The 19,606-nt window shown below is 38.5% G+C and overlaps 1 protein-coding gene across 2 annotated transcripts in view; it reads left to right on the top strand.

Moving 5' to 3' along the window:
* LOC150100012 (protein white-like) overlaps positions 1 to 19,606 on the top strand; it is a 246,751-nt gene that overhangs the window by 45,898 nt on the left and 181,247 nt on the right. Inside the window, exon 3 of one of the 2 annotated variants that reach the window (XM_090403080.1) lies at positions 15,876 to 15,984. In XM_090403080.1, coding sequence (XP_090259206.1) covers positions 15,876 to 15,984 — 109 coding nt within the window. Of the gene's footprint in view, positions 1 to 15,875; positions 15,985 to 19,606 lie in introns of those variants that run through there. The other variant, XM_090403081.1, reaches the window with a different exon arrangement.

Below are 19,606 nucleotides of genomic sequence, written 5' to 3'. Positions count from 1 at the left end.
AGAGAGGTGTAACGTTTAGACAGCTGACCAAATTACTGTGACTTTAGCATACCATATAGATTGCAACTTAGCTTGTTTCTTTGTATGTATGTATATGTGCATACTCCAGATGATGACCTTGATATGAAAGTTGAAACGTTAAGTGATTATTTATTAAACTGAAGTTTTATTATAACATGGTAGTTGTTTCCATAATTTTTTAATAATGAAATCTGGAAGAAGAAGAAGAAGGTACTGTGGAGTAAACACAAGCTAATAATCAGTTGCATGAAGAGTACAAAGAGCAGACCAGGAAGGTGACTTGATCAGCAAAAGTGCATTATGGGAAGAAATTAGTCAATCAAACTAAGAAAAATCCTAGTGAGTTCTTTCAGTATGTGGCAAGTAGAAGAAAAAAACTGACTATGGGAAGATGATGCTAGTTGATGACACTTGTAGATTGGTAACCAATGTAGAGGACATAATTGATGTATTCAATGATCAATTTATTGGTGTATTTCATCTCTTGAAGGCAACATCATTGGCAGCTCAAGCGTTGAGGGTATGGTGGAGGAGGAACTGAATAGGACATATATGAGGAATTAAGTAGATTTCATATTAATAAGGTAGTAGGACTTGACAGTATATTGGAGCATGTCTTGAAGAAATGCTCTAGTGAATTGACAGCACCTTTGGCACCTATTTAACATGAGTCTTGCAACAAGGTGAATCCCGAAGGAATGGAAGGTGGGAAAAATTATTCCACTTCACAAAGGTGGGGATAAGAGAAGCTACAAATTATAGGCCAATTTGTGTGTCTGAAGTTGTTAAGGTGTTAGAGAAGTTGGTTAGGACTATGATTCAGAAATGAATTGATAATAGCAGTTGATAGACTGCCACATGACAAGCTAGTAACTAAATTGCAACAGATAGCATTAGATAACAGACTAGTGAGTAATTGTCGTAGAAAGGCTTATACGTTGGTTGCATATGATTACTAAATAACTTAAGGAATTCACAACGTAAACTGGAATATAAATTAAAATAAACTTTAATATATTATTATTATTATTATTACCCCAAGACCTCATGAAGTGAAAGACTTGGGAGGTCCTTTTATCACACACAGCTCATCATACGGTGCCTTGAACACATTCAAACTCCTTGCAGACACCACACTCTCAGGTAAGGCATTCCAATCATTTACAACTCTGTACAAGAAAAACCTGCCTCTCACTCCCCTATTCACACTTCTTTATACAGTTTCCAGGGATGGCCTCTGGTTCTCCCCTGATCTCCCACTATTTTCTGTAGAACTTCTCCATCATTGATCCTATAACTATAACAACCCCTTACCAACTTGTAGGTCTCTTTTATATCTCCCCTCTTCCTCCTCTCCACCAGACTCTGCAAATTGCATCTTCTCAATCTTGGCAACATCACTTTGCCATCTTCATGGGAACATAAGATTAAGACACGTGCACGCAGGCACTAAAAACAGCAAAAAGGTCGAAGCGAGGACACTGCTGTTTTTCCTAAAGTCCTGATGGTGCCCCCCCCCCTTGCAGGCTATATTAGGTATTCTTGGCCGTTGGGCTGAAGTTCTCAAGATGTACGTCTCCCAAATTTGGGTAGTCTCATGCATCCAAATTTGTTGAGGTTTGGCATGTTTCTTAGGGCTGAGGCCGATTCTATGAATAGTCTTTCAAATTTATACTTGCTGTGGTGTATTACTGTGGCTTTCTTCCACCGTATTCTGTGGCCTGTATCTAGAGCATGGTCTGCAAGCCCAGGGTGGCTGTACTGGTGAAACCGGATGTAGTCCTTATGTTCCGAAATTCTGATATTCGCTGTCCTGCCTGTTTGACCAAAGTAGGACAGCTTACAGCTGCAAGGAACCTGATATACACCAGCTAGGTCTAGGGGAAGTGGTTAGTCTTTAGTGGAGTGGATGAAGGATGCCAATTTTCTCTATGGTCTGTAACAAGAGGTCGGGTCATGTTTATTCAGGATTTTGGTATTTTTTTCCGAGGTGGCCTGGATGTAGGGAATGGTGATGGATTTAGAGTAATCTTTTTTGTGAAGGGGGGGGGGGGGCTGTGGTTTACTGGTTTTAGTATTTTTTGGATTTTTTGGGGGGTTGTAGCCATTGGCTGAGAAAGTGTTAAGGATGTGATTTAGTTCAGTTCAGGCATTGTCATTTGAACAGATTAGTTTAGCCCTATTGCATAATGTCTTAATAACTCCATATTGTTGTGAGGGGGGGGGGGGATTGTTGGTGAACATACCTGCCTGTATGGGTGGGTTTTCTATAAACTGAGAAAACCAAGGTTCCATCAGGCTGGCAGGTGACTAGTGTGTCTAGGAAAGGGAGGCTGTTGTTTTCCTCTTTTTCCAGGGTGAACTTGATTCTGGGTGTTGGTTGCTTAATTGTGAGTAATTGGATAACTGATTGGCTCGCAAATAGTCAGGAGATTGTGTATGAAGGAGTGATATCCCAAAAGATGAATATCACTTTTGGAGTGTCACAGGGATCTGTTTTGGGATCATTATGCTTTAACTTGTACATTAATGATGTTAGAACTGGCTGCTGATGCAAAGTTGGGAAGATCTATGAGAAACAGAACAAATGTTGTGACCTTGTAGGAGGATCTCAATAGACTGTATGAGTACGTAAATAAGTGGAGTTATCAGTTTAATGTTGCAAAGTGGAAGGTCTTGAAATTTAGTATTTAGGTTGGAAAGCAGAGTATACAATTAATGGAGAAATTTTGAAGGAGGTTGAAGAGATGAGAGATGTGGGAATGATGGTGATCAGAATCTTGAAGTGCAGAAGTCACATTGGTGAAATTGTAAGAACATCACAATGGATTATGGCAATAATTTGTTGTGAACATTGACATGCAGAGGCAAAGAGATTATGGCTCCCTTGTATAAGGCTTTGACCACATATGGCCTACTGTGCATATTTGGCCAGCCAAATTTCAGGATGAGCATCTTTGGAGAGGGTCCAGAGAAGTTTTGCTAAGTCAGTGTCAAGTCTATGGAATGTTAGATGTGGGGAAAGATTGAGGAAATGAACATCATGAATAATGATAATAGTAATAAACAATAATGTGTGTATATCATTATATTTGGAAGATCAAACTTTTAATTTGTACAGCATATCATAACAGCATAATTATATCAACAGATATAATTATCTGGTATCACGCAGATAGAGCCTCCATACATAGCTATCAGCATTCAGGAACCTTTATCTGGTCTCTTTGACTAAAGGTGAGTTAGCCGGTCTCATACAAAGGTAGAGGATTTTTTTCCCCCAGAAACTCTGATTTTTCCCATGAACACACACGGATTTAACAGTCATAAATACATACTTAAGTCCTTATTGGGAGGACTCAACTGGTCCTTAGGGATGGATAAAGAATGAGTGCAACCCCATATAAATAAATTAAAATCACACAGATTAAAAAATAAAAACATACTATGAGGACATAAATTCAGAAAACTTTTAAGTTATCCTTGTTTTATATTAATCTTAGAATTCTTGTGTAGAGGCTTAAGTGCTGTGAGGACATTATGTTGGAGGTTTAATGGATTTTTTACAACACTCAAAAAGAATTAAAATAGAATTTAATACTTCCTATATTTCGTCCTAGTCACTAGGACATCTACGGGGATTACAAAGACAATTAATGTAACATGCACACAAAAACTTACAATACTAAGCCCAACCACATGGGTGACAATAAAGTCCTATCTAGGTGGAGCGCCCTCTAAGGGCAGTAGTAGGTGGCCTGGAATGTAAGGTGGGACCTCTGGTGATGACTGTTTCCCAAATCTTCGGAAGCTTAATGCAACCGTATTTGTTAAAATTTGGTTGGTTTCTGAGATCTGCTGCTGCTTCTAAGAAAAGTCTCTCTTTCTTGAATTTGCTGTGGTGGGGCATGGTGGTTTTCTTCCATGATACTCTGTGGGTGGTGTCCAAAACATGGTCAGCCAAGCCTGAATGGCCATAGTTGTGTTTAACGATGTACGACTTGTGTTCCTCCAGGCGGATGGATGCTGATCTGCCTGTCTGTCCACAGTACGCAAGCTTACAGGAACAGGGTACTTTGTAAACTCCAGGCAGAGAGAGAGGAGGGAGCTGATCTTTTGTAGAACGGATAAGGGTAGCCAGTTTGCGGTAGGGCTTATATGCTGTGTGTAGGTTATACTTTTTTAGTATCTTGGCTATTTTTTCCGAAATGCCACGGATGTAGGGTATGGTGATGGCATTTTTAAATTCTTGTTGACGAGAAGGACGGGGAATGGGGGAGGAATTGATTATTTTTTTGATGCTGTGTTCGCTGTAGCCATTGGAGAGGAAAGTTCTGTGTATGTGGTTAAGCTCAGTAGTGAAGGCGGTTCCACTGGAACAAAGATTGTGGGCTCTCTTGGTAAGGGTTTTAATGATGCCGTATTGTTGTGAGGGGTGGTGGCTGGAGAGTTTGTGAATGTATCTGCCTGTGTGTGTGGGTTTTCTCTATACAGTGAAGGCAAGTGTATCATTAGGCAGGCGCGTGACTAAGGTGTCTAGGAAGGGTAAACAATTGTTCTTTTCCTTTTCCATAGTAAACTGGATTCTTGGATGTAGGCTATTGAGATGACCGAGGAAGGAGTCTAACGTGTCTGGGCCATGAGGGCAAATAGAGAACACATCATCTACATATCTTAGCCAGATAGAAGGTTTGAGTGGGGCTGAGTCTATGGCTCGTTTTTCGAAATCTTCCATATAGAAATTGGCAAGGGGGGGTGAGAGGGGGGAGCCCGTGGCGGTTCCCTCTATATGCTTGTAGATTTTGTTATTCCAAGCGAAATACCCAGAGTTGATGGCGAAGGAAAAGAGATCTAAGATGTCAGAGGGAAAAACGTTTTCTAAGAGAGATAAAGTGTCAGTTAAGGGAATATTGTTTACCAATATTCCCTTAACTGACACTTAGTATTGTAAGTTTTTGTGTGCATGTTACATTAATTGTCTTTATAATCCCTGTAGATGTCCTAGTGACTAGGACGAAATATAGGAAGTATTAAATTCTATTTTAATTCTTTTTGAGTGTTGTAAAAAATCCATTAAACCTCCAACATAAAAATAATATTAATCTTAGGTTTTAAAAGTTGTTATTGGTCCTGAAGATATTGTGATTAAAATCACTAATGGTTAATAATATACACTAAAAAATAAAGAACAAATGTGAGTTAGCCAATCTCATACCGAGGTAGCAGGGTTATTTTATCCCAGAAACTCGAGTTTTTCATCCCACATACAGACAAATCAGCCTTCAAAACACACGCAATTTACAGACAAAAAATACTGTTATTGGTGATGATGGTAGTAGATGGCATTGATGCTAGTAATGTTGTAGTAGGAGAATTAAATAGTACTGGAGAGGGTGAGCTGTAATTATTGAAATAGAGTAGAGTGCCCTCCCACAATAAGTCCTTGGACTCCCTGGAGAATTATTATTACTCATAGTAATAATAATAATAGTATGATTTTCAATTCATTCCCATACTTATTTTGCGTGGATTATTTATGCACCTGTGCACAGCACAGATGTGCTATACAGGTCTTTTGACCTTTTATGTGTTGGTCTGATATTTAAAAAAAAAAAAAAAGAAAATAGATAATTTTGAAACATTATATAATGCATTATATGACTTACAGTATTCAATATTAGAATATACTTAGATTCATCATCATCAGTTACCTGATATGTACCCTCAACGGGTATTCAGGCTATTATGACACCACTACATAATTAACTTTGCATTATTATTAATCTTCTATCAATAATATTCCCTCTAAATTGGTATATTACTTGTCAGCACTCCAATATTGTCATATCTAACATTTCATTCTTCAAAGGCTCTTCTGAATGAATCAATCCACATAGACCTTGGTGTCTCTCTAGATACCTGCCATCTTCGTATCAAACATCTGTTTTGCTAATCTTTCCTCACCTGTTCTATTTAAAGGACCATAAAAAAACCTTACATTAGCTTTGCTCACACATTCGTGAATTCAAACAATGTCAAGTTACTTCCTAATCTCTTCATGTTTAATATAGTTGAGGTATTCAATGAGCAGTTCATAAAGGTCTTTCATCCTTGTGAATGTGACATGTAGAGTTTGAGAGCAGTGGATGATGAGGAAAGACTGACTGTGAGTGAGGAAGAGGTATATGGAAAATTGAGCAAACGATGTTAATAAAGCTGTGGGATATATCACTGTGTATTTTTAAGAAAGAGGCCACGTAGTTAACATCTGCCTTGACATATTTATTTAATATTAGTCTTACTTTGGGTCAAGTTCCATAATAGTGGAAGAACAGGAAAATTTTACTGCTTCATAAAAGAAGTAACAGAATTCAAGCATCAAATTATAGGCCAATCTGTGCTTGTCAGGTGTTGGAAAGACTGGTATATTCCACGTTTCAGTTAAAATGTTGGAAAGGCTGGTAAGAATCAGGATCTAGAAATGGGTTGACAACAATGATATTATCTTTGATGGACAGTACAAATTTGCTAAAGGGAAGTCATGTTTTAGTAATCTACCTTCTTATCTTCCAGGGAATGGAAGGAAGGTAAGATAGTGCCATTGTTTATACTAATGCCAGGAGTATCCGGAATAAGGGAGAGGAATTGGTGGCGCAGATAGCATCAGCCTGGCCAAAAATTATTGCTATCACTGAGACGTGGTTAACAGAAGGGGATATAACAACAGGAATAGAAGTCGCTGGGTATAGCATTTTTCGTCAGGATAGGAGGGGAAAGCGTGGTGGTGGGGTACTGCTTATGATAAGTGATGTGTCCTCTAAGAGTGCAGAATTTGGAAGGAAGTGAGACAACTGATTTTGAGAGCGTATAGTGTGAGGTAGAGGTAGGCAAGACAGGATATTTAGTGGGGTGTTGCTACAGACCCAGGAGCACAGAGGATGGGGACCAGGAGATGTTTAGACAGCTAAGTTTGGCAAGTGCAAGAATAATGATTGTTATGGGAGATTTTAACTTCGGTAGTATAAATTGGAGAGAGGAAGATGCATGTAGCAATAGGGGAATGGAATTTCTAGAATTGTTGAGGGACAAATGTCTTAGGCAACATGTAACAGAGGGAACAAGAGGTTCAAAAGTTTTGGATTTGGTTATAGCATCAGAAGAGTTGATAATAACTGAGTTGATGTCTCTCCCACCAGTTGGAGAGAGTGACCATATGGTGTTGACTTGGAAAATGAATAGACATGCAGGAGTATCAAAGAGACGAGAACTTATGTGGAATTATAAGGCAGGTGATTATAATAGTCTTAGACGTCAACTTTGGAAAGTTTCATGGAGAGAGGAATTGGAAGGCCGGGATATCACTAGTGCGTGGGAAATTGTGAAAGAATATTTGTTATCAGCACTGGTAAGTTGTATACCACGAGTGAAGAAGAGGACACAATTTGGAGTAAAGTGGATGACAAACAATATTAAACAGGAATTGCATGCAAAAAAGAGGCTATGGAAGAGATATAAGGAGACAGGTGAGAAGAAGATGCATGAAGAATGTAAGACACAGGCCAGAAGAGTGACTAGTGTGGTAAGGAAACTGGAATATCAGAGGAGATTGGCCCTAAGATCTAAAGAAAATCCTAGGGAATTTTTTAGCTATGTGGCCAGTAGGAGGAGAAATGACTGTGGAAGAATGATATTGTTGGATAAAAATGGGAATAGAGTGACTGATGCAGAGGACATAGTGGAATTGTTCAATGAACACTTTATTGGAGTATTTCATCCTAGAGGAGTCAGTTTTAATGCTAGAGGGATAGGACTGGTTCGAGGTCTGGAGGTACAGGAGGAGAGTGTGTTTCAGATACTGAGTACTCTGGATGTCAGTAAAGCTGTGGGACTGGATGGTATTTCACCACGAGTTTTGAGAGAATATGCTAGGAAATTTACAGTACCTTTAACGTGGCTTTTCAATGAAAGTCTGGCTTTGACAAAGGTGTCCAGGGAATGGAATGAAGGTAAGATAGTGCCATTGCATAAGGGTGGTAACAGACTGGAAGTGTCTAATTATAGGCAAGTTTGTGTATCATCAGTAGTTGTTAAGATCTTGGAGAAAGTAGTGATTGACCGTATACAGCATTGGGCAGATGAGGGTAATGTTATCTGTGAGAATCAACATGGATTTGTGAAAGGACGCTCTAGTTTTAGCAATATGCTAGCCTTTTATAATAAAGTTTCAAGAACATTAGATGAGGGAAAGGCATATACTGCAATTTTCCTAGACTTGGCGAAGGCATTTGACAGGGTGCCACATGATAAGCTGATATTTAAGTTGCAGCACATGGGTCTGGATGTCAGATTGGTCAACTGGATTCAGGATTGGCTGTCTGATAGGTATCAGAGAGCTGTGTATGGTGGAGCAGTTTCCAGGAGGCAGAGGGTTACAAGTGGGGTCCCACAGGGCTCAGTACTAGGACCTATATTGTTTAACCTTTATATCAATGACATAGCCAGTGGAGTGCAGGGGGATATTCAGTTGTTTGTGGATGATGCAAAGCTGGGAAGGATTATTAGTAATAGTGCAGATGTGGTAGCCCTGCAAGAGGAATTAAATAAGCTAGATAGATGTTCAAATGAATGGGGATGTCAGTTTAATGCCGCAAAATGTAAGGTCTTGAGGTTTGGGAAACATCGATGGGATGCTGCATACTCTATGGGAGGAGTTATACTGCAGGAAGTAGGGGAGACAAGAGATCTGGGGTTGATGATTGATAGAAACCTGAAGTTTAGGGGACATATTGCAAAGGTGGTGAAGGTAACACAGAGGATTGCTGCTATTATGAGAAGGACACTGACCTGCAGAGATAAGAGGGTTATCGTTCCGTTGTATAAGTCTCTGATCAGACCACACTTGGGTTATTGTTCTCAGATTTGGTCCCCAGGATTTGAAGGGGATAAATTAACTGTGGAAAGGATACAAGGATGGATAACAAAGATGGTTTCAGGACTGTACAAGGATAGTTATGAGGATCAGCTGAGAGAATGTGGACTGCTGAGTTTGGTGGATAGAAGAAGGAGAGGTGATATGATTGAGACTTTTAAACTGTTGAGATGTGGTTACAGGGTTGACACTGGGGAGTTCTTTCGCTTGGTTGAACAGTGGGAAGGAGTGATGACAAGAGGCCATCCCTGGAAGTTACGAAAGGAAACTGTGAGCAAGAGGGTAATGAGTGGTTTCTTTATGTGGAGGGTGGTTGAGCCGTGGAATGCATTGCCTGATGGAGTGGTGGGAGCGAAAACGGTCAGTGAGTTTAAAGAGTGGTATGATAGACTTTGTGTTTCTCAGGGGGAAACTCCCCTCGATGAGTCTTGACAGACTTTATGTCTTAGGAAGGACCTCCCTCGATGAGTCTTTTGACTCCTTGGAGGCCTGAATAATAATAATAATAATAATAATAATAATAATAATAATAATAATAATAATCACAATAAGGTGATGGCAGCATTGAATGTGGGAGATGGATACACAGTAGTATACTTAGACTTTGCAAAAGCATTTGATAGATTACCACATGATAAGTTGATAGCCAAACTAGATCGAATGGGGTTGGATATTAGTCTAGTACAGTGGTTCCCAACCTTTTCCCACTTGTGTATCCCTTTTAAACCCATTTCTATAAATTGTACCCCTTGTTTTTAAAATAGCTATTTTTAAATACTGACACTTTTGTTCAGTGCCTATCTTAATGTAAAATAGTGGAAATGAGGTAATGAGTTGGGAAAGGAAAATTACTACACTAAAAGTACAAACCACAGATTTAATTTTACAATATTCATAACACAGAAATAAGTATAGCTTCATGTTAAATATTGATAATGCTGATCAAGTATTTGACAAACTTTTGATTTATTATTATTCATCATCATGCGTATCAAGGATTTAGGCCTAGCATGGCCTGTTCTGGCCTTAGAAGTCATCGTTGAATCGTTTAAGAGGATGTCCTGGTTTTCTTTTTCCTTTATTATTATTATTATTAATATTTATTTGTGTACTTGGCAATGGATTATATCCAGATCAAGTTTTGATTTTTTTAACCGTTCCTGTTTTTAACCACTGATCCATCACTAACATGCTTAACTGACAATAATAACTGAAACTGCATTAAACATTAAATAAAAAAACTACTTGAAAAGAATCACAATCAAAGACAACGCACTTACTTATACTCAGTCAATAACTGAACTGGCCAATCGTTCGATGCTGTTGGCACACTCTCCCTTGATGAGTCTTTGGACTCCTTGGAGGTGTCAAATAATAATATGTTCAAACAGTCTGGCTACGGATGTATTTATATTTTTGGAGAAGTTCTAGAAATGTTGCAAATGGAAGTCAGTGGAAGGTTCGTTATTGCAAAGGTCATTTCTTAGTAACACGCAATTGTTCTGGAAAGGAGGATGGGTGACAAAAGTGATGCATGAACTGTGCATAATAATGATTGGTAGAAGAGTAGTTTGGGGGAGGGGTTCATAGCCATGCCCTCACCAGTCATCATTTGCTAATGTGAGCTTGTTTTGAAGTGTCTCCATTAGCGATGATTCAAACTTGACATTTATTGTTCTATAACTAACGTTTTGCATTTTGTTTACTTTACTAGTTTTTCTGCCATTACTGATTACTTTTCATATACCCCTGAACAGCCCAGCACATACCCCCAGGGGTATGCATACTACTGGTTGGGAACTGATGGTCTAGTGTATTGGGTTGGAGATTGGCTATCTGATAGGTATCAGCAAGTTGTGTATGGGGAAGCAATATCCCAGAAGAGGAAAGTCACTAGTGATGTGCCTCAGGAGTCTGTTTTAGGGCCATTGCTGTTTAACCTGTATGGTAATGATATTGGGGAAGATTTGAATGGAGATATACAGCTGTTTGCAGATGATGCAAAGTTGGGATGAACTATGATGAATAAAGCAGATGTTGTACCTTTCAAGAAGACTTGAATAGACTCAGTGGATGGGGGCATGGGTGTGTGGGGGATACCAGTTCAATATTCTGAAATGTTTAAAATTTGGAAAACAAAGATAGGATGTAGAATTTACTCCTGATGGGATATATCGTTGGAGGTGGAGGAAATAAGAGATCATGGAGTGATGGTAGATTAGGGTCTTAAATTTAGAGGATATATTGCCAAAATTGTGAGGACACCACAATGATTCTGAGAATGATGTAAAGGACACTGACTTGTAGAAGTAAGGCGATTCTGGTTTCATTGTATATAAGGCTCTGATTAGGTTACATATGAACTACTGTGCACAGGTTTTCATCTGTTTTTCAGAAGGATGAAGAGATGTTGGAAAGGGTACAGAGGCGATTGACCAAAATAGTTTCTGATCTCTGGAATGATAAATATGAAAAAAGGTTGAGATGATGTAATTTGCAAATTCTGGTGGATAGGAGGAAGGGGGGGGTGATACGATAGAGGTGTACAGGTTGGAAAAGGGTTGTTATAGGATTAATGTTGAAGAAGTTTTTCATAAAATGGTGGGAAATGGGGGAAGGATAAGAGATCATCCCTGGAAGCTGTATAATGAAGGTATGAGCAAGAAAGTGAGAAGCAGGTCTTTTGCATGGAGAGTAGTAAATGATTGGAATTTATTACCTGATAGCGTGGTGTCTGCAGACCCTTTGAATGTGTTTAAGGCATAGTATGATGAGATGTGTGTATGATAAAAGAGATCTCCTAGATGAGTCTGTGACTCCATGGGATCTTAGGATAATAATGATAATAAAGACCATGTATTGACCTGTATAATGTTTGATGTACACCATATAACTGAGTGTTTTGAAAAGCTTTTCCCTGGACATGTTGTCATGTGCCTTTTTGAGATTTACAAAACTTAAATACAGATTATTATTATTATTATTATTATTATTATTATTATTATTAATACCCAAGACACCATGGAGTCAAAGACTCATCTAGGAGGTCCTTTTATCACAGCTCATCATACCTTGCTTTAAACACACTCAAATTCTCTGCAGACACCACAATCTCAGGCAAGGCATTCCAATCATTCACAACTCTGCATGAAAAAAAGCTCCTTTTTACTCTCCAACTCACACCCTCCTTATACAGCTTCCAGGGATGACCTCTGGTTCTCCCCTGATCTCCAACTATTTTCTGTAGAACCTCTGCAGCATTGATTCTATAACAACCCTTTAATAACTTGTAGGTCTCTATCATATCTCCCCTCTTCCTCCTGTCCACCAGACTCTGCAAGTTGCATCTTCTCAATCTTTCCTCATACTCGACATTCCAGAGGTTAGAAACTACATTAATCAATCGCCTCTGGATCCTTTCCAACATCTCTTCATCTTTCTGAAAACCAGGTGACCAAATCTGGGCACAATAGTCCATGTGTGGCCTCATCAAAGACTTATACAATGGAACAAGAATCTCCCTACTTCTATAAGTCAGTGTCCTCCGCATCATTCCCAGAAGCATTTGTGTTGTCTTCATAATTCTGGCTATGTGTCTGCTAAATTTCAGATCCATATCCACTATCACCCCCAGATCTCTTATTTCCTCCACCTCTGACAATATAGCCTCACCAAGCGTAAATTCTGCATCCCATTTTTGTTTTCCAAATTTTAAAACCTTACATTTTGCAATGGGGTGCTTAAGGGTCAAAGCCATATAAGTGAGAGGAGACCTCCACATAGCCTTTAAAGGAATGCAGAGAACCGACCAGGGCTTCTGACCTAATGTCCAATCCTCACCTTCTTGTGGTGCACCCTGTTGGGTATCTACCTGGATACTGAACAAACAAGGATGGGCTGACAATTGGAATTTAGTCGACCAAATTGTATTCTTATTGGCTTAAACCAGTATAGAAAATGATGGTACAACATGACAAAATTTCATGCTGGCTGTGGCGTCGCCCGGTTAAACAAGACCCCCATTGTTTTTGCTAGGGAACCAGAGCGAACGGCAAAAAGTCAGCTATTGGAAGAAATCTGAAAACACACCCCGACTAAACGTTACCAGAGTTAAAGATCGGTACTATCAACATAAGAAGCCTGAATGGCAAAGAAATGGAGCTAGCTGAGGAATTAGATAAGTACCAGATTGACATAATAGGGGTGACTGAAACAAAAAAGACAAAAACTTGTGAAATCTTTCTGAGCAATAAATACAAAATGTTATATTCAGGCAATGACAATCAAGGAAAAGAAGGAGTCGCCATAGTATTCAACACTAAATATGAGGCTAATCTTCTTGAATGGCAGGCAGTCTCAAGTAAAGTGATGTGGGCAAATATTAGAATTGGGAACGGGACAATGAGACTTATTTGTGCCACAGAAGGTTCTACTAAGGTAGAAGTGGAAGACTTTTTTGATGCTTTAGATCCAAAGCAACTGACACGATGAAAAAGGAAAAGTTGGTCCTTGTTGGGGATCTAAATAGCAGAGTAGGAAATGATTATCAGACATACAAAAATATTTTAGGAAAATTTGGAGAAAAGAGCAAAACTAATAATAATGGCAAATACCTGTTGGATTTCTGTTCAAGACATGGACTGGTTATTACTAACACCATGTTCCAACATAAAAATGTGCACAAATTCACATGGAGAGAAGGGGCAAGGAATAAGAAAAGTCTCATTGACTATGTTATTGTTGATAGTGATGTTTTCTCCCTGGTGCAGGACACCAGTGTGTACAGAGGATTTGAAATTGGAAGTGATCACCATTTAGTTACAAGCAGGATAAAATTGAATTTCATATTGAAAAAGAAGAACATATAAGAAAGTTTTAAAGCGAATAAAAGTTGAGCAGCTCTCAGATGTGAACTGTAGACTAAAATACACAAAGATTAGTGAAGAAAAAATGAAAGAGTTTGAGAACAGGAACCAAATCTTGGAGATGCAGTGGCAAGCCTTGAAGAAAACCCTGATTGATTCAACTAGAGAGGCATGTGGTGAAGTTGTCAGCAAGGATAGAAAAATTAGAACTCCATGGTGAACACAGGAAGTTAAAGAAGCAGTGAAGGAAAAGAAGAAAGCATATCAAAAGTTCCTGGCAAATAAGTCAGCTTGTGCTCTTAGAGAATACAGAGACAAATGCAAGAATGCTAAATAGAGTGTAAAACTAGCTAAACAAAAGTCATGGGAGGACTTTGGCAAGAATATAGAAAATAAATATCAAGAAGGTGGCAAAATATTCTAGAGGTTGTTGAAGAAGCTTAGGAATGGAGGAAAGAGTGCTGTAAAAGGAGTTAGAGATGATAAATGTGACATGAAAATGGGAGATATCCTTGAAGTATGGAGTAATTATTAATTACTCCATACTTCAAAATTGCTAAATGAAACAAGCAGTGATAGCATACTGGTAAAAAACACTGTCCAGGCATACAGTCAGGAATACATATCCATACTTGAAGTAGAAAAAGCCATCAAAGGTTTGAAATGTGGAAAGGCAGCAGGAGTAGATGATATTCGACCAGAAATGCTGAAGTATGGTGGTATAAAAGTGTTACAGTGGCTGCACTGCATCGTTCAGAAAGCCTGGACAGAGGGACGAATTCCTGATGATTGGAGTAGAGCTCTGATAGTACCCATATATAAAAAGGTAAATAAAACTGAATGTGAGCATTACAGAGGTATTTCCCTACTGAGTGTTCTGGCAAGATCTATGCAAGTATACTTGAGAAACGGTTGAGAAGAATTGTGGAAGAAAAGCTTGGTGAAGAACAAGTTGGATTCAGGAAGCAGTTACCTTATTGTAATAAGTAAGTAGATTGCTAAAACATGACCTCCCTTTAGTAAATCCATGCTGTCCATCAAAGATAATCTCATTGTTGTCAACCCAATTCTGGATCCTAGTTCTCACAAGCTCTCCAACAACTTAACCACAACACCTGACACACAGATAATCCTATAGTTTGATGCTTGAGTTCGATCACCTCCTTTATGAAGTGGCACAATCTTGCCCTCCTTCCACTCCTTAGGAACCTGACCCAGTGCAAGACTCGTATTAAAAAAACTGTCTAGGCCAGCATCAACTCCCTGGCACATTCCTTCAGAATACGTGGTGATATATTATGAAGTCACACAGCCTTATTTACATCTAGTTTGCTCAACTCCCCATACACCTCTTGCTCACTTACAGTCAGTCTCTCTCTCTTCCTCATCATCAACTGCTCTCAATATTTCCAGATCCTTGTTATGTTCCTCTGATTTCTCAGCTGTCTGTAATAAAGTGAAAATTTTATCCTAACAACCTCTATTTTGCCTGGATTCAGCTTATTCTTCTACTGCTTTCTCTTCACAATTTTCCTCCTTTCAAGTGTGCTTGCATACATACCTGCAAGACTTCATAGAGAAATTCCTCTGGAATTCTCACATTCAGCTTTATTCCTGTTTTTTTATAGATGAATATTATGACAGCTCTATTCCAATCATCTGGAATTTGATTTTATGAGCAGGGCCACTGCAGAACTTCTATACCTCCATATTCGAGTATTACAGGTCGAATTGCATGCTTTTTCACATTTCAGGTTTTTGTCAGCTTTTTCTACCTCAAGTATTGATATGTTCTCCTGTTTGCATTTCTCTTGAAAATTTTCTACTACATTTCTGTCACTGCTTGTTTCATTTCACAGTCTTTCAAAGTAATTACTTCAGACATTTAGGATATCCTTATCTTCTGTTTTCATGTTACCTTTATCATCTTTAATTCCTTTTACAGTATTCTTTCTCTCATTTCTATGATTTTCAATAGCCTTAGCCTCTAGAACACTTTACCGCCTTAAAATTTAAAGGTATGTAGCAATAATAATACCCTATTTTCTTTTGTATTCCAGGAATTATGCAGTTTCATGCTCTGCACAAATGAGATTACTGCTATGGAGATCATATTTGACAATGAAAAGAGAAAAATCTTTAATATATGTAAAATTGTTACAAACCATAGTAAGTATTTCTGAGGTTTCATTATAAAAGTTATTTTTTGTTAAATGCAGTATCTTGATTCCATCTAAATACATGAATGACACTAGCATTAAATATCACCATAGCATTGCATTCAGTGTGGAAATTCAATACCGTTAATAACTTTGGATATATAATTTGTAACAGTGTACTTCTTTGTAAAGGTAAAATTGTTTTTTTGCAAAAGGAAATTGAACATTAAAATGGAACATTCTAGGGTACCACATCCTTTTAATGATTAAGTATTATTCTAGTACAATCTAACTATTGATTTAATTTTTTAAATTTTAAAAACTAACTCTTACATGATTATAATTCAATTTCACATTTCAAAAGGCTGTAACTATGTAACTACTCAGTGGAACAATTTAATATTTAATGTGTGATATGTGCGGCAATGGAATTTTATTTTGCACAAAATCCAACATTGATTCTAAAAGTTGCCACCAGGGTGGCAATTGCTACATGGCACTGCAATACCATAGTTGGTAATTCAAACCATCAAAACAAACATCTGTGGTTGAGCATGCAATTTTACAATTTCAGCACGTTGCTGTCAACAGAAGACAGCATACCGAACATGTTGTGTAACCGCACAATGCTTCATGTGTAAAACATAGGGTATACATGATGTGTTATGTGGTTACACAACATGTTCAGTATGCTGTCCTCTGTTGACAGCAATGTGCAGAAATTGCAAAATTGCATGCTCAACCACAGAACATAGAGTTTCACTTGGTGTGAATATAACATGTAATGCTGGTCTTCAGATCCATTAAGTTGACTATGTGTCCACGATAGATGTCTTTTAGATGCCACCACAGCCAAAAGTCACAGGGGTTCAGATCCGGTGAGTGCTCTGCCAATGTCATACAAAAATGACAGCAGCTGATGATTCTGTACTCGGTAAAATGTGTCTGAAGCACTTGACAGGGGTTGCAATGTGAGGAGGGGGGGCACCATCCTGCATAAAAACTGTTGAATCGAAACACTGATGCTGTTGAAGTGTTAATCATCTGATTGGCTAAGAGAGAGAGAGAGAGAGAGATACATATCGCTGGCCATTAACAATGCAGGTAACTAGACTACCAGGACCGAGCTCCTTGAAAAAGAAAGCTCTGATAATGAGTAAAGCCACACCAAACGGTGACCTTCACGGAAAAAAGCAGTGTCACACAACGTTTGGTTTTGCAGTTGCTCAAATTCTGCAGCTGTGCCTATTCACATCACTATCCAGATGGAGGTGAGCCTTTATCAGTCCAGAAAATGTTCCATGGCCAGTCATTGTGCAGTTCAGTCCAAGCAAGAACTGCAAAACAAATGTTTCTTGTGCATCCCGGTCAGGATTAAGCAGTTGATGAACATAGGAAATCTCGTAAGGATAACAGCGCAGAATTTGCCTTACGACTTTGTGAACTGTGCTTTTTTTTTGTTTATGGGTTTGTTTTAAAATGTGCAATATGTCATGCTGCTGCTTCCTATGACATTTGCCATCCTTTCTTTCTTTAACACTATAGCTACTTCCTCCACTGTCTCTCATTCAATGGACTTCCATCCTCTGTCAGGTTTGACATCTAAGGAACCTGTCACTTCAGATTTCTGAATCATTTTGTGCAAACCATTTACAGTCATAGGACCATTTTAATCCCGATTAATGTTCTGAACTTTCACAAGGCACAGCTGTTAATTTGGTAAAGCAACTTCACGAGAGGTGCATGACTTTTCAGTAATGGTGACATTGTGCTTTAACATGTTGTCTGCTCAGAGACAATGAATTGATGCATTCCACAGCTACCTGCTTTTATAGACGCTTCTTTCGAAGCATACGTCATTGGAGACATTTGTCCTTTGCATAAATGATATGGTCACAATGTTTCACTGCATACCAGGAGTATCACATGTAATTTACATGTATTGTAGTGCCATGTATCATCCTAGTGGCAACTGTTAGAACTAACATTTTCATTTCTTCTAATGAGGATATGTTTCATTTGTTAAAATAATAGAGCACTTCATTTATTAGGATTGAATTCTGTTTACATGCTTGCCCATTAATAAATAGGTGATGTGAAAGATATAGCTTGTCCATGTGAAGTTGTCCCTATCTTCTTGTGGAGTAATCTGTTTCCACAAAAGAGGTTCTGGTATACCTAACAAGCATTTCCACTGCATATCTTCCTAGCTGGAGGAAATGCCAACTAAACCCAGTAGGTAGTAGATGACCTTCTTAACCTAGTGAACCATCACACAACCCTGTTTATTGGAGACCTAAGTAGTGAATGCTCTGCTTGGCCTTTAGAGCATGGGTTACAGTGCTCCCCCTCCCCCCCCCCCCACACACAGAGTATTCTTATTCATACTAAGTGATACCCTTCAAGGAGTTGCCAAACCTGCTTTGCAGCTCAGACTTCCAAAATTTCAAAGGTTCATCAGTAAACACAGTGGTGCAGCAAGTTTGCCACCAGATAGTATACAGGGAGTCAGAGACTGATTATGGGAGGTACACACTATTGCACACAATGCTTATCCAACCGTGCCTTAAATTGATTCAATGTGTCCACATTCACAACACACACACTTAGGCAATCTATTCCACTCTCCATGCAAAGAGCCTGCTGCTCACTCCTCTGCTCACAGCCTTTTTTATACAATTTCCAGTGATGGCTCCTTGTTCTGCTCCCCACCGAATTCTATGAAATATCTCTTCCATGTCAACCTGATAACAACCCCTGACTAACATCATCATCATCATCAAATTCCTGATATACACCCTCAAGGGATGTACAGGATATGATAGTACTATATGAAAAATTGCATCATTACTAACTTCCTATCTACAATTTTCCAAATAAGTCTCTTACCTGTCAAGACTCCAACATTATCAGATCTTATATTTCTATCGCCTAAGACTTTTTACTGTATCAATACACCTATATCTTGGTCTGCCTCTGGGTCTTTTTCCTGCCAACCTGGCAGAGAACACTTATTTTTGCTAATCTTTCCTCTCCTATTCTGTTTAAGTGACCATACCACCTGAGATTAACTCTGTTAATGCATTCCTGGATGCTGACAATGTCAAGTTCTTTCCTAATATCCTTGTTTTTAATATGATATTGTCATTGATGCCATCTGTTCACGCCCCTAATCTTTCTCAGGACTATCATTTCGGCAGTCTCTAGTCTTTGGTCAAGTGTTTTACTTCTAACCCAGTGCTCAGATTTATAAGATAAAATTGGTTTGAACACTGTCTTGTATACAGCTAATTTAGTGTTTTGAATAATTTCTCTATTATTCCATATAAATTTATTCATTTGACTTCCTACCATACCAGCTTTGTTGGTCTATTTCCATATTTAATTTACCATCTTCACTAAAAATCATGCCTAAGTAGCTGAAATGTTTTACTTGTTCTATAGGTTCTCCATACTCAACACTACTGTACATAGGATACATCGGGATATAGGGCTGACCACCTTCTGTGAACAGTTTGAGGTCCGATGATTAATAAATACTCGATAAAGCAAGGTAAAAGAGGGTAAAAGGAAGATGAGATGAGATGAGAAGGTTCTCCATTCACAATGTAGTTGATATTTTCAATGCTTCT

The sequence above is a fragment of the Typopeltis vanoorti genome, chromosome 13, assembly GCF_054136105.1.
Source record: "Typopeltis vanoorti isolate ZY-2024b chromosome 13, IOZ_Tvanoo_1.0, whole genome shotgun sequence".
NCBI lineage: Eukaryota > Metazoa > Arthropoda > Arachnida > Uropygi > Thelyphonidae > Typopeltis > Typopeltis vanoorti.
The sequence above is the reverse complement of the archived record's forward strand: the minus strand, read 5'-3'. Positions and strand labels throughout refer to the sequence as shown.